The sequence below is a fragment of the Eschrichtius robustus genome, chromosome 18 (assembly GCF_028021215.1).
Source record: "Eschrichtius robustus isolate mEscRob2 chromosome 18, mEscRob2.pri, whole genome shotgun sequence".
In the NCBI taxonomy this organism is placed as follows: Eukaryota; Metazoa; Chordata; class Mammalia; order Artiodactyla; family Eschrichtiidae; genus Eschrichtius; species Eschrichtius robustus.
Window position 1 is genome coordinate 49,422,226 of NC_090841.1, and position 16,025 is coordinate 49,438,250.

Genomic DNA, 16,025 nt, shown 5'->3' on the forward strand with positions numbered 1-16,025 from the left:
GACGGTCTGAATCAGCCACTCTTCTCTATCCAGTTCACATGGTTACAAGATGAAGACTGCCACCAAAGGGAATCTATTATTTCCAATATTTCCAATTCTTATTTTTATGTTCACAACAACCCTATGAGGTAGACAGAGCAGGTTTATAAGTAGCTATTGACTGGTTTCATATTTTACACCATGCCAGTTATAATGCCTGGACAAGTTTAATAAAGCACGTATTTTCTGAGCACTTACCACGTGCCAGGAACTACGAGAAAAACACAAGGAATAGTTCTTGCCCTCTGAGAGCTTATAATCTGATTAAAGAGATGGGACCACATACACACACCACAAAACTATTAAGGGGATGAGGCAAGGCAGCCAGAAGTTTTCAGAGAAGAGAAAGCAGAGTGGCCAACCTCGACCTGTTCCACAGTCTTTCTTTAAGCTCTGAAATGTGCTCATCCAGTCCTGAATTCCTTGGAGAGGAGGGGGCACATGCAGAGACCAGCTGACAGCCGAAGACCTAAGGGACTATTTATGACAAGAAAGAGAGAAGGAGCAGATGCCTTCATGGTGCCCTGAGACAGGAGGTCCATGTAAAGTAGCAGATCTTTACAATACTGCCTTGTAGCCTGAAAGGCAGACTAACTTTTTTTCCCCTTAACGCTGATGGAAGAGTCTCAAAACTAGGTTTCCAGAGTGATTACAGAATCCCACTAATGCACAAGCTTCAGGCTTTCCCATTCATTGTTGTGATGCACAGATACATTTCTACAATGTTTTGTTCACTGTAACATCTCATCTTTTTCAAAAGCCCATAATCACACATGTGATGATTTTAATGTCACCAATATGTTCACATTTTCTTGTGAAGAATCAAACTTCAACCAGCCTTTAATACTCAATGAGGAAAGAGTTCCGTAAGATGGAAATCAAGAAATCTTCAGAATTCTAGCACTCCTTATCTAAAAGTACTTCTGAGATTCTGAAATTACACAGTATTATCACCCATCCCATCATCCCCAATGAAAAACTCCAGTAAAGGGACCAAAAATAAAGCTCACTAAAATTCAAGATTTCAGTTGTTTAAAGGAGAGTTGATTTAAATTATTACAAATGACTAAGTACACATTAATTGTATTCTATAAATAGTTAAATCATAATACATTTCATTAAACACTGTGGTCTGCTTCTCTTAAAGTTCTGCTGTAAAAGAGAACAAAAGTTTGCGTGTCATATACTTAAGGTAAGTATATACGAGACTAAGGAAAAGAGTAAATGAAGTTTCTATTCCCCTCCAACATACACATTCTAAATTAGGGTTAAAATACCAACATCAGCTCCATTCACAAGGAAGAAAACTGATTTTAATGAACAGGCATTAAGTAAAACCTAGAACCTACAATTTTTCCTGCCCCTATTTGAGGACAGAAAAATACTTTCTATAAATAATGTGACATGAGTTTCTTATTCACACTGTAAAACCCCTGGGAATATTGGCTTTTGTTTTTTGTATACTTAAATCTTTCATGCAAACCTTACCTTAAAACTGAAAAATAACAGTAAAGGAGAGAGAAGTACCTAGATGTTCTTAAAGATTCCCGGGACTGGTGACAACAATGCACTGTCCTGGCTTTGCCTAGTAGCCCAGGTAACACATTCTGACTGGTTTTCTGTACTTTTTTGCCTCCCTCCAACATGTATGACTTGAACAGATTTACTGTTATTTAAGTTAAAGAACATACTGTGAAATAAAAGCGACATTGTGAAATATACCGTTTTCACTTTTCCATCAGGCTGCCTTCTCCAAATAAGATGTTACAGTCTGTATGTTTTGTTAAACTTAAACACGGGGTACGTAGGAATTTATTGTATTAAACTGATGCTAATGCATTTAGGTTAAGAAAACAGAACTCCTAAGAAATAAAACACATCCTTCTGTGGTTTGGTTAAAAAAACAAAGGTAAAGAACTACTTAGTTTGGGGGATATAGAGTTTAACTTGATGAGTGTCAGGCTAGAAAATCCAGGTGAACACATGACTTTTTCTGAAGGTTTGTCTACAACGAATAAGCAATTATTAATAACCAACACATAGTCTTTTCTTTCATGATGCTCTACTGCCTAAGTCTGGGGTTAAATCTCTGTGAATCAGTCATTATGTCATGCAGACTGTGGGGTTATGTTTTCGGCTGACATACTCCACAATGTGCATTTCAGAGCTACCACAGTCTGTGCTGAACATAGAGATGAAATGATATGTTCTACGTGATGGGGGTCTGTTTCAGACACTGACCTACACGGAAGAGAAATATATTACGAGATGCCATACACCCTGCCACAGAGTGCTCAGCAATGGGGACGTTACTGGAGAACCCTCTAAATGCAACCACCGAGATCCCTGCCCTCGAGTGTCCTCATTACAAAATAATTTTGGTACATCAGTATCCTAACCTCTTGAATGGGGTCCCAGAAGAACTCATGCGTACTGATTGTTGTTAAGAGTGAGAGTTTATTAACACTTAAATCTGATTGCTCAATTTCAAAACGCTGCTAATGTTTTGTTTTGGTTTTTTTGAATAAGGGATACACAAATAAGATTAAGATTAAATACGTATTTAATAGATGTCCTTTTTGCAGTCACGTGTACTTGCCTCTGTGATGCTGGTTTAGTAAGACAGATAGGCAGTGCTTTCTCCCTTAAATACAAAAGGTGGTCAGCCAATGCTGCAAGGGATCACGTCACGCTGATTATGATTTTTACTAGTGAAGCTATAGATGTTAACAATTATAAAATCACCCACATCCTTTTTTTAAAAATCTAGCTATGCTCTTAAGTCTTTACACTTTCAGTAGCCATAAACTGTCAATTTGGCTACCTTATTGCTCAATAAGCTTTCTTTTGCTTTTATGTGCTTTTCAAACTCACTGACCTAAATTTCTTCATGTATAAAAAAGGGTAAAAACAAATGTCAAACGAGAAATCCATCCAAAAACAGTAACATTCCCATAACTGTACTCTGTAATTTCCTAACTTAGTAAGACCCAAACGATCTTGACATTGAGGTTATAGTCTCATCTTATTTTTTTAATACTTCCTCTGTGAGCTGGATTTGAACTAGCTTTCCAAAACATTCACCAATTTAAATAAAGCCGTATGGTCACTATGCCTTCGTAAATTCAAGAAGTTATCTTTTCTAAGTTAGTAATATTTGAGGCTGCAAATGGGTGAGAATCAACCATGGTCTCAGATGATTTTTACTCAAGAGAGAGAAAAGCTGAAGCAAGTGAAAAATCAGAAGTGTTCTGCAAACCTTAGAACACTCTGGAGGTAAACACTCCACTCTCTTAAAGAGAAGGGGGTGGGGAATCGTCGGAAACTTCTGCTTACCCCTTGTTCAGATTCCAAAAGCTCTGTTTTGACTCTGACTGCCGGCATCCCATCAAGCATTAACATTCTGTTCTCAAAGGTGTTGATATTCTGAGAATAAAAAAGAGAGAGAGGGAAATTCAGCTATAAAGCGTTCAGAAGAGGACAGCTGGTAGAGTCTGCCTTCATTGTATGTAGTACATTTAGTACTGCTAACCTAATTTTTTAACAATATAGTATAATTAAGTGAGAATATCAGCATAACCAATTATCCCCCCATTCTGAACTTTCATTTGAAATAATGACCAAGAACTTGAATTAATCAGTCTGATTCTATGACCCCTGGGTTGGAGGTCAGACGGTAATAAACTGGAGTAAGGCAACCTTACATTAATTTATACGGGGCCGGAATAACTCATCACACTTGCAATCGTGGAAGGAAATACAAGGCAAGTTTCTTTCTTCCTTAGCTCTGGAGGTTGAACTGTATACAGAAATCCATAAAGGAAAAGACAGATCAAAATAATTTATATACTCTCATATTACTGCCAAAGTCGAAATAATTTTAAATACAAGATACTATAATGCTCGACAGTGAATTCGGTATCATGGTATATCTGATCAAATGAAAATTTCTACCTTTCAACCGCAAACATCTCCTTTAAAAACAACTAACATAAATCTTGGATTAAGGGTGAATTCTTAAGCTGAAGTTATAATCAAAGAATAAACAACAATTTGTTTTCTGTTCTGGTATATGTTTGGCTCCATTTAACACCTCTCGAAGGGAAAACCTTACTTCTATTATGGCTCAATAGAATTTCAAACATCTATAAAAAGATTAAATCAGGGTTATTTTTTGACTAATTTCCACAGCTTCGGGGATTTTCTGAAGTCAACAACCTAGGAAGGGAGTCAGAAAGCCACACATCAGTGCTTGCTTCAGGCCAAAATCAGGCTCATGTTTTAAAATATGTTGAGAATGCCAACTTTACCCTCAAATACCGACTAAACCAAGAAATTACAATGACAGAGTTTGACTGAGTTTTTAGAATAGTGTCTTTGCTGTTATAGAATGTAACCACATGACACTAAGGTGGTCTTATTAAAAGAAAAAGAGAGACATTTCTAAATGTTTTGCCTACATGGTGACAAAGGTTGGTATCACTTCTAAACCTTCAGGTTTTCGCCATTCATAGAGTTGCTTTTCTCCCCAACAGACAGTTAAATAAAAACAACTCTCACTTCAACACATCATAAATTAAACGTTTTTATTACCAAATAATACCAACAGAGTGCAGTATAGTGAAGCTCTAATTATTTCTCCCATTTCTTGACTCTCCTTTTTGTTTAAGAAAAATACTCTGAGAAATAAAGTGTATGGGGCTTTTTATCACAAATATTTGCTCAGAGAAATCAACGGCAAGAAGGAAAAGCAAATTTACGCTATAGCTAACTAATGAGCATTTAGAAATCCCATGCTACCTAGTCTGTTAGGTAATAAAAAGAAGAAAAATTACTGTCACGTTCCTCTCTTAGAAATGTACAATATTATTGAAACTGGCAGGATACATCATTGTTTTTACATGTTTGCTTTTGACCTGTCCATATTTTGGGGGGATTTTTGCATCCTAATAGCTTAGGACAGAAGGAACTATGGTATTACTGGTGAGCTCAGTGCATTTGTTCCAAGCTTAAAATCCTTTCACGGAGGCTGGTGGGTTGTTTACATATCAGGCATGGACCTCAAATCCCAATGTGTCACTTGCTTCCATGCTTGGAAGCAGCCAGCTTGGTCTGCCACCTCCCAACCTCAGGAAAGCCTTCCTGCTGCCAGCAGCCCTCAACTGCCGGGCCTTTCACAGCAGCATGGAATCCACCCTAACAAAGCCTCCCGTAGGCTGTTTGGTTGGTAGACAATGAAGGATGAGTTGATATGCTTCCTACCCCGGAGGAGGTCTTGCCCAGATGGAAAGGGAAGAAGATGCCTTGCAAAGGAGGGGAAAAGACAAAGAGCGATTCTGGAAAGGCAGGTTTAATGAACTGTTAGAATCTGATTAGAGACTAATGTCCCTTTTAGTGCTTTGTACCAATTTACAGCTGATAGACTTCAGCCGTTTTCCTCGCTGGCTGTGATCAACCCATTCATTAAAAAAAAAAAAAATGCAAGCTAACCAGAGTCTTTGAAGTTAAAAACGGATAAATCATAAAAAGCTGACTGGGTTCACATTCTATTTAGTATATTTAAATATCACTGTTTTCATTATAATTTTTGTTGTTGTATTGGAATAATTCTAGATATGTTAAAGACAGGGTTATACTTCAGTTTCATGTAAAAGTGAAATAATTAAACACATTTTCAAGCATTTTTTTAAGAAATGAAGTTTGCCTGGCAAATATTTCTCTTTCCCTGATTTTTCCAGGATCAGCGCAGCACAGCCATAATAAACACCATAAATAACAATGTTCACAGCTAAGGAACCCAATCCTTAATTATTAAACTCTTGCAACTAGCGCAGATTCGATCAGTACATATGCCTGAAAGTTATACTGTATATACATAAAGCGTATTAATCTCTGCATTCCTGATTCTGACCTTGTTTAACATAAAGAGAAGGACCGAGCATCACACCATATTCCAGACCATCCAAGAAGGTGTGTGGTTTTTACAGAACACATGGTAATTGTACAGCATTGAGGACGTAGTCCTTGGAACAAAATATCGATAGATTTATCTCTCTAAGCTAAAAATCAGATACATACAATCTCAACTGACTTCAGACTTTAAATATGTAATAAACTCTGATAATTTGAAATTGCTGTCAAACATATCTTGCCGTGATCTTGATCAAAACGCATTTGCTGGGGAATCCAATAGCTCAATTGAGTCCCAAGAGGTAAATAAGATTAGTCATCAATTTTAGTAACATGGTACTCTTTATGTTGTAACAAATATTTTGATATTATACAACCCTATATAATTTATGTATATGTGTTTATATTCATGCACACGTATCTATACACCTATGTTACACCTATGTTTCATATGAGTAAATTGTATCAATTACAGCCAAATTTATCATCAGATTTATTAGCTGGCTGTTGACCAATTACATGTGCACTGGATGAGAATGGTACTCTGGATATTCCTATTTCCCAACACAGCAGTACAGCTGGCAGTAGCTCTCCCAGTCAAAAGCAGTATAAACACAACTGTCAAGAGACCTTCAAGATGGCGGAAGAGTAAGACGTGGAGATCACCTTCCTCCCCACAAATACATCAGAAATACATCTACATGTAAACACAACTGTCATCAATCCTAGCATCTCACAATATTCTGAATGGAACCTGCAGGAAGGAAAAGGACTGATGCTCAATGACCCTCTCTCATAAAAACATAGAACAGGGGTGACTTTCCAGGGCAACTACTACAATCCGCCCTCCTACTCCCAGAATGCAGGTCTCTTTCCTCTCCCTCCTCCAGACTGTGCGTCATCCACTTTGCACAGCTGGGGTAATAAAGAGCCAGCTAGTCGACATTCAACAGACCAAGTTTTTTAACAAGGCTTCCCTTCATAAGCCAAAAATATCTACTGGGATTTGTTCTGATTTCTCAAGATACAGGACATATTCACTTAAACATGTTTCCATCTTGAATCTCCATGTTTGGCTACAGGTAATGAAAAATATGAATTGCCCCCACCCCTACCCGTGTTATGTTCAACAGTGATCAAAGGGACATATGAGAAGCAATTCAGGATTCACTGCATCAAGTTGATTAAGGCATGTTCAGAAAAGACTCTTCACGGGTTATAATGCAGGCATACCAACTGGTTAAAAGTATCATCCTCTGAGTGCTTTTTCCTACAGAAAAAGCAGAAGAATCAGATTATAAGGAAATTCGCCTTTTGCTTAAAAACCACTTCATAGAGAAGTCAATCTCTCCCCTTTCTTGACTCACTTCTACCATAACAACAATAAAAACCAACAAAAATGACAATTGTTTTCCAAGCCTGTATGCCAGTTCAAGCAATAGGTCCTTTCTTCAGAGAAAACATAAGTGTTTTATACTACCCCCAAATTTGTGCTGAAATGCAAAAGAATGAGTGAATCCCTGCTCTCCATAAGGATCGACACACCTAAGAGATTAGAATTATGCCCAGCCAACAGTTTCCATTATCTATTGTTACGCAACAATAGGTAGCAGAACACAACTACCATTTTATTATTATCTTGCCAGCAAACATAATAACAACACCTACTATTTGCATATTTACTATGGACTAGACCCTGTGCTAAGAGACGTGTAATCATTTAGTCCTTACAGCAACCCAAGAGGTCAAGGCTTTATTATCCGAAGATGAGGCATCTGAGACACAAGGAGGTTAAACTGTCCAAGGTCACACGATTAGTAAGTGGTGCAGCTCGATTCCAAACCAAAGGAGCCTGAGCCCAAGCTAAGCTCCCAACCACTACACTCCTCTCTCCCTTCCTCTCCCTCTCCTTCTCTCTCCATCTTCCTCTGTGTGCTCCCTAAATCAACGTGGAAAAAAACATGAGCACCTTATTGAAGGCCCCAGCAGAGGAGCTCTGGAATCTCAGTCGATGGCTCCTCTCAGGGCTGAACTGATTTAGTCACTGAAAGGAATGCGCAACTTCTGGTCACCGGTGAGTATCAACAGTTTGGGGAATAACAATAAGAGATCAAGTAAGCCCCTGGTTTCAAAGCTATTTCACTTTTTTTTTTCCTTTAAATCAATCTTTCAACATATTTCCTTAGCTTGATAAGATTATACATTCCTATCCTAGAAACATCTCGTAATTAATTTAGCAAGTCAGTCCCATCCTGAGTTCAACATCCAGAAAAATCTATGGTAATCTCATCTGCTACCCAGTGTTTTGAAAACATTCATATCCTTGATGGCTCATTCAATATTTTCACAGGAGTTTCAAGTACTTGGATGATACAGGAACTTCATCTTCGACCTTTTGTACTCAAAAGAGATATATTCGGGCCTCACATTCAATTTATAATTGCTTAGATTAAGTGTAAAATTATATTTTTCTAAACTCACATACCCTCACACTGGTAAGTCCATTTTGTAGAGGGCATATGCATCATTAAAGTACCTCCGATGGTACAAAATAAATATCAGTTCAAATGTAGACTTTGCCATTCTGGCCCAGGCTTTCATCTTCCCTTGCTTTGCAGCCCGGGAGAGTGGATATCACATTGATGATCATATTTTACTGGGAGAACTAGGATCCAAACTACAGACCTACTGGGACTTGCAACTTAAATCCCCTTCAGTGGTTTCAATGATCCATATATACATTATTCTGAAATATCTGTCATCAGTCTCAAAAACAAAACGCTTCCATAATCACCTCACGTCGAAACATGGAATTGTGTCTTTCGTAAGAATTGGTAAAACTGCACACGCAATGCAGCAACTTATATTTTCCTGATAGCAAGAATCATTGTTTTCTATGTTGGTAAAGCGCTAAATTACCACAACAATGGATCATTTACACTAATATTTTTAGAAATGTCTGAGCTTCTAAAGAAGTCTTCCACCCCAGCATTCATACAGGTTGTAATAAAAATTATTTTGTCATTCATATTCTGAAGAGCTGCACACACACTTGGGGGTCATGAGTTGGCCAAATTTCTCCTTAAACACGCAGTGACGGGTCTCTGCTATGGCAGTCATCTCATTCTGTCCGCGCCACATTCATGAACCACGAGGCACTACGGGAGGTAACGGGCAGAGCCAGGACTGGAAAACAGAAACCAGGTCAAAAGCCAGGAAAATATCGTGGCAAGAGATGTGCCAATTGACCACCCACCAAACCCTAGAGAGGGAACACAAAACTTCAGCTCAGCTGGGCAGATATTAACAGCCCAGGGAGAGATCAAATGTGTAGGAACAGGTATCAGGATGGGCTAACAAGTGGTCTTGAAGTCAGGTAAAGATAAGGGAATTATTCAGTGATAAAAAAGAAGGAAGTCTTGGGCTTCCCTGTTGGCGCAGTGGTTGAGAATCTGCCTGCCAATGCAGGGGACACGGGTTCGAGCCCTGGTCTGGGAAGATCCCACATGCCGCGGAGCTGCTGGGCCCGTGAGCCACAACTACTGAGCCTGCGCGTCTGGAGCCTGTGCTCCGCAACAAGAGAGGCCGCGACAGTGAGAGGCCCGCGCACCGCGATGAAGAGTGGCCCCCGCTTGCCGCAACTAGAGAAAGCCCTCGCACAGCAACGAAGACCCAACACAGCCAAAAAAGTAAATTTAAAAAAAAAAAAAAAAAGAAGGAAGTCTTGCCATCTGCAACAACATGGATGGACCCTGAGGGCATTATGCTAAGTGAAATAAGTCAGACAAAGAAAGACAAATACCACATCTCACTTAGATGTAAGATCTTAAACGCATACACATACACACACACAAAATACCAAAAAAAAAAAAAAAAGAGAGAGAGAAAGAGAGCTCAGAGATACAGAGAATAGATTGGTGATTGTCAGAGGGGTGTGGTGTGTGTAGTGAGTGAAGGTGGTCAAAAGGTACAGATTTCCATTTATGAAATAAATAAGTCATGGGGATGTAATGTACAGCATGGTGACTCTATTAACAGTATATGTCAATTATAGCTCCCACCTACCCCCCAAAAAAGAGGATGAGAAAGAAAAGAGAGAAGTGAGTTCAGTCCTGGAAAAAGGAAGCCAGAAACAAGATTCTCTGAAGGGAGCAGGGCTAGCAGAAACTAATTCTGAGTGCCTAGCCCCAGGAGAAGCCAGAACTGGGTAACAGATGCAGACGAGAATCAGAGAGCTAGCCATGTGCCCAAGCCCAGGCACACACATGGGCACAAAAACCAGGCACCATGAGGCTGGGCAGAAAGGCCGATGCAGTACACAGGACCCACACATGGACAATTACACTTGCAATACAACCACAATATGACCACGGGGTCTCAAAATTTTAAAAGTAATTATATAACAATTATAATAACAATATATATATAACCACATACGAACAATGATAATAACTACCATTTACTAAACACTTACGTACCAAGTGTTGTTTCATGGGCTTTACATTTGTTATATCATTCATTCATTCAAAAAATACTTACTGAGTACCAGGCACTGTCTCGCTATTTAGGAAACGTCAGTGAACAAAACAGGGAAACTTTTATAGAGTTTCATTCTTTTCTTTTTTACTATGTCCATTTTAGACAAGAAAGTTCAGGTTCAGAGAGATTAAGTAATCTGCCCAAGGTTATGAAAATGATCGGCCGTCTAACGCTGGGGCTAATACCTATTTTCCATTGTTACCTGGGATAGAGATTCTCAACTGCTGGGTACTCTGACATTGGCTGCAAAGTTGGATGAGCCCAGAAGTGTCCAAGCCACTCTGGCTAGTGTGCTTCAAGCTCCTGTTATATCAAAAGGCTGGGAACCAGGGCTGAAGTGGGAGCAGCAAGGCAAGGGCAGGCTGATCACAGACACACTGAAGGGAGATGGTGTTAAGGTCATTCTGAAGTCTTTACCCTGTCCTATAGTGGGTACCTCTAACTATTTATCCAATGTGCCTCTAACCAGTTACCCAACCCTGTTTTCCACCATTCTGCCCAGGGTACATCTCAACCATGTCAAAAATGCTCTCTCCTCCAGGCCTCTGTATATTCGATTCCACCCTTGTATTCATCACTACCTGACAAATTCTTTATCTGTTCTTACACTAGAATGTAAGTTCCAGGAGGGTCATGACATTGTCTTTTTGTTCATAAGCCCCCATCCCCAAACTTATAACTGTGTCTAACACATAGTATGTGCTCAGTAGATGTTTGTTGGGCTGATGAAAAGAATAAATGTAAATAAATCTAAAATCAGTTCATTCCCTGGGTTCACCTGACCCAGGTGATAACTGATTGTTGAGAAACAGATGGGCAGCAAGAGCATAAGCAAAATCGTAGGGCAATGAAATTCTCCATATTTGTGAACAATAATAAAGGATTTCATGTGGCTGGAACACAGGATTTATTGGAGGAGAAACTGGAGATGAGACCATGTAAGTAACTTGGTGTTAGGTGGCAAAAGGTCTTATATGTTATGGTAATTCATTTATTCATTCAAAAATGTTTCTTTAATGCCTGCAATGGGCTAGTTGCTAGGGGCCCAAGTGAATAAGAGAGAAAGACTCCCTGATCCAAGAAAACTTGTGGTAAATGGGAAAGAAATGTGTTTGGGTGTCACACAGCAGGTGATGTGGCATCATGAAGGAAAAGCATAATGTGTTTAAGCTTTGTGTTTAGAAAGCTAGCACTGGACTTGCTTTGGAAGATGGCTTATAAACAGATAGAATTTGATGCAGAAGGAAGAGCCACCAGTTCACAGGCTACTGCGACAACTCAGAGGAGAGCTGGTGAGAGCTTGACCCAAAACAGTGGCAGTGGGAATAAAGAGGAGGAAAATTATTTGAGAGGGAGTACACAGGAAGAATGAACAGCTTTTGATGACCGACAAGAAGGAGGAAGTGTAGGGTAAGAGCTGAGAGGAGTGTCAAGGATGGCACTGATTTTCTACATTGTACATGAAGCTTGAGGCAGGAAGCCCAGCAGGAAAAGCCAAACGTGTCATATATTCCTCCAATACCCCGTAAAGGATCTATTGCACTCTGGGATACAGGAATATTTCGGTACATTGTTTAATTTCAATACATTTTTGCTTACTCAGGATCTGTTATGCATTGAAGAAAATTTCTCTCAAGCTGAGTACGTTCGAATATTATAACAGATACTAATAGAGTCAAATTTATTCAAACTTGGAAACACCGGTTTGGCTGAAATAAGGAAAAAAACTATATAAAGAAGTCATCTTACTAGCTGCATTTTCAAGACAAGAATTAACTCTGTCTTCACGATCATTTTTCCCGGGATTTATCATTTTACAGACTTTCGTGGTTATCAAAACTTGAAACAAAATAAATATTTGCCAAAGTACGAGTTTAAGAGTACTGTACATTAACATATTCACCCGTTTCGCTTTATGAAAAGTCATTTGGAGAGTAATGAAAAAAATATGCAGAACACTGAATGGAATATGTAATGAAATAACATCACCAGTCCTCTGTGCCTGGAGACAATGAAGATTACTATCAAAAATTAAGTCATTTATTTTCTGTAGGAAACAAAGGAAATGACTATTGACCTATATTTCCACCTTTCCTGACCTACAACGAGGTCAAGTGGCTCCTTATCAAACCCAAAATGGATTATCTTATTCAAACACGAGCTGTTGAATATCTGTCTCCTGTACAGCCTGAAGAAATAGCACTGAAGAGTTGGGAATACGCAAAAAAATTTTGAGGAGAAATAAAAATCCAAGTTAACTTTTTTTTTAGTTAGAACTATTCTAATGAGAACAAAAAGAAAAGATCAACCTCATGGGTCTCCTCAGTGGCCAGAAAAATATATAAACTGGTAAACAAGGTCTTATATTCAATGCCTTCTTATTTTATACATATTATTTAGTTAAGATTTTGTAACAAATATAAAATATCACATTCCTTGAAAACCCTAGGCGTGATACTGGTTTTTAATGTATGTTTTGAAAAAGTAAAGCTAGAACAAATGACCTTTACAGTTTATTTCATCTAAGAATGATTGTCAAGGCATGTAAAAGCGCTAGGTAGTGTTTGTCTTATTATTAAAAGGTGTAACAAAAGTGCTTTAAAAAGACTATATCAAAAATACAAAGGTGCAATCGTTTGCACTGCCAGGAAAATCATGTAAGACACATCACTGGAATGGCCTTTCCCCTCTCTTTCTTCCTCAGCACTCTGGGTCCTGGGACTGCAGCGGAGAAAGACATTAGTAGTTGGCTGCCAAATGGCCAAATGCATTGGCTCAACCCAAAATGTAATCTGTCAGCTTCCAAGTATACCCACCTCTAGCTGTGATCTCTCCAGATTCCCCAAATGATGTCTTTAGTTGTAATAATTAAATTTTACGTATAATCCAAATCCTGTACTAATTTGACATTTTGATTGGCAATGCTATTACACATCTACTTTCATTTTATCCAATACCATCTCCAAGAATTCTGACTACTTTACCTTTTACCTTTTTAAAAGCATTCTACCTTCCAAGTCTATGCTTTTTTTTCTGTACACTTTCATGACTATATAGAAGTGTAAGTTAGAATAGAATATTGCCCAGAACATGGGCCCAATGAACAGATTTCCTGGGTTATGACCTTCTCATGGTTTCAGTTTTCTTATCTGTAAAACGCAGATAACATTCTATTTCACAGAATTATTTTACGGATTCGATGAGATCATGCACATAAGATACTTTAGCACAAAGTATTTTCTATTAATTGTTAATATTAAGTAATTTTAATTAATAGTAGTAATGGTTATACTATTTCACGCATTCTACTAAACTTACTTTTAAGAATGGATGTCCTAATCTGATTTTTGACTCTTTGCAGAACCCTCTTGGTTTTATGTGTGAGATTTCTCTATATGAACTATTATATAACTAGAATGGAAACGGTAGATTTGATAAAAATACTAATGAAAGGAATTGATAGAAGACTGATCTAACACAATTAACATATATCTCTCATGATGCATGGCAACAGTGAACTACTTTATCTGTTTAAAACTGTGAGGATGAACACCAATAACAAAGACCCAGCTCACCTCTCCAAGGACACCTCTAGGACAGTTAATATTCTCTGACTGCCGGGCACACCGTGAAGTGTCTGATAGCCCTTCCTAGCAATCAAATATTATTTGATGCAGTGTGATGCAGTGCTCAAAGCCTCTTCTATGGTTCCCCTTCACATGATTACCCAGAAATACACTGTTTTAAAGAAAGATATTCACTACTACAACATATTCTCTGTAGGAGAAGATACCTACAGAGTGCCCTGTTATTTGAGCTGTGGAAAACTTGCAAAATTATTTGAGGAAACCAGAAGAACTACATAGGAGGTAAAATAAATCCAAGGGAATAAAAGTTTAAAATCTGTCTGTATTCAGGGCAATTACCCATGCTGCTGTCACCCTGGATGCCTTTCCCCCATCTCTGCACCTCCCTCATTTTATCAACCATCCTTATGCCTTCTTAGAATTTCTATAAGGGGTGTGTGTGTGTGTGTGTGTGTGTAGAAAAATTAAATCTAGAGCTATTTTTTTCCCATATACGGTACTTCTAAAATTCTAAAATTCGTCGCAATGCAATTCAGAAAGGACAATTTATTCAACAGAAATCTGAAGCACACTTTTTATTAAGGAATTAAATAACTACACGGCATTTACTCAGGCTTTGTTACTTCCTCCAGCCTCTTAATAAACCTGCCCCATAAAACCAGAAACAGTGTAATTTTCAACCTGTATAACTTACTGCATCCAGGAAGTTTCTATTACCTTTTTCTGCTACTTCATAGTCAATATGTCTAAATTAAATGCTGCTCATAGAGAGAGGAAATAGGTTCTGTTAAGGAAGTCCATTGTCGTAACTCCGGTATTCTTTTAGACCAGGGCTTTTCAACATCTGTACTACAACATTTAGACCAGATAGTTGTTTGTTCTGGGGGCTTGTCCTGTACATTGTAGGATATTCTGCAGCATCCCTGCCTTCTACCACTAGATCCCAGGAACATTCCTTCACCCCCATAGTTGTGGCAATCCAAAATGCCACCAGGGGCTTCCCTGGTGATCCAGCGGTAAGACTCCGTGCTTCCAATGCAGGGGACGCGGGTTTGATCCCTGGTTAGGGAAGTAAGATCCTACATGCTGCACGGTACAGCAAAGAAAAAAAAAAAACATGAGAAATGGCCAAATGTCAAGGGAGAGGGGGAGAGGAAGGAGAGGCAAAGGAGGGTGCCCCATCTAAGAAGCACTATTTTATAATTATTGATATCATGAACTCATTAGAAAAGAATCTTAATTTTCTGTTGAATTATATTGCCCAAGCGTATAGATACAACCTGAATATTAAAAGAAAATAATATCTGATTATAAAGAATATTTATAGTTTACCTCAAAATACACCTTACTGGGAAATGAGAAACATTTTACAAGATGGCTTTACTATTTTGTTCGAATTTCTTCTCCTCTTTCTGCATAGCCAAATTTTCCCACTAAACAAGGGCAAAAATTCCAGAAAAGAGCTGCAAGAATTTGCTCATTAGTTCAATCTACGGCAACTGAAAGAAACCTATAGGGATTTCAATATTAATATAACAACTCAAGGGAGATCTCTCACCTCATTCCTAGACATGGCCAGTGAGTATCTACCAAATTAGCCTAGAAAACCCCCAAAGTAAGAAATTGGAATCACCTAAATGAATATGCTGACTTAACTTTCAATAAGAAACTAGAAGATAAAGTTTTCATTCTTGGCGTTGTATCTAATTTGCTGGATGACGGATACGTGGCTTTTCTCATGGAAACCAGGACTGACCCCTCTATCAAGAACAAAGTATTTCACAATTATGAACTGAAATATAAACCTGTCTATATTTTTTCAATTGTGTTAGTAATGTTACCTTTTAAGTAACATAGAATTCAACACACCCTTGTAGAACTACAGGAGTTAGTTCCATCTAGTTGTACTGGACCAAACAAACAAATTTGAATCATAACCCAGGTTATGTA

The 16,025-nt window shown here is 38.4% G+C and overlaps 1 protein-coding gene across 8 annotated transcripts in view; it reads right to left on the reverse strand.

Annotated features, from left to right (window-relative positions):
* The window catches only part of KLF12 (KLF transcription factor 12), a 460,572-nt gene that overhangs the window by 247,406 nt on the left and 197,141 nt on the right, over nt 1-16,025 (reverse strand). For 6 of the 8 annotated variants that reach the window (XM_068526890.1, XM_068526888.1, XM_068526892.1 and 3 more), the window contains one exon: nt 3,376-3,465. The exons of the other annotated variants lie outside the window; for them this stretch is intronic. In XM_068526890.1, the coding sequence (XP_068382991.1) occupies nt 3,376-3,465 (90 nt within the window). The remainder of the gene's footprint in view (nt 1-3,375; nt 3,466-16,025) is intronic. 8 annotated transcript variants of the gene reach the window in all.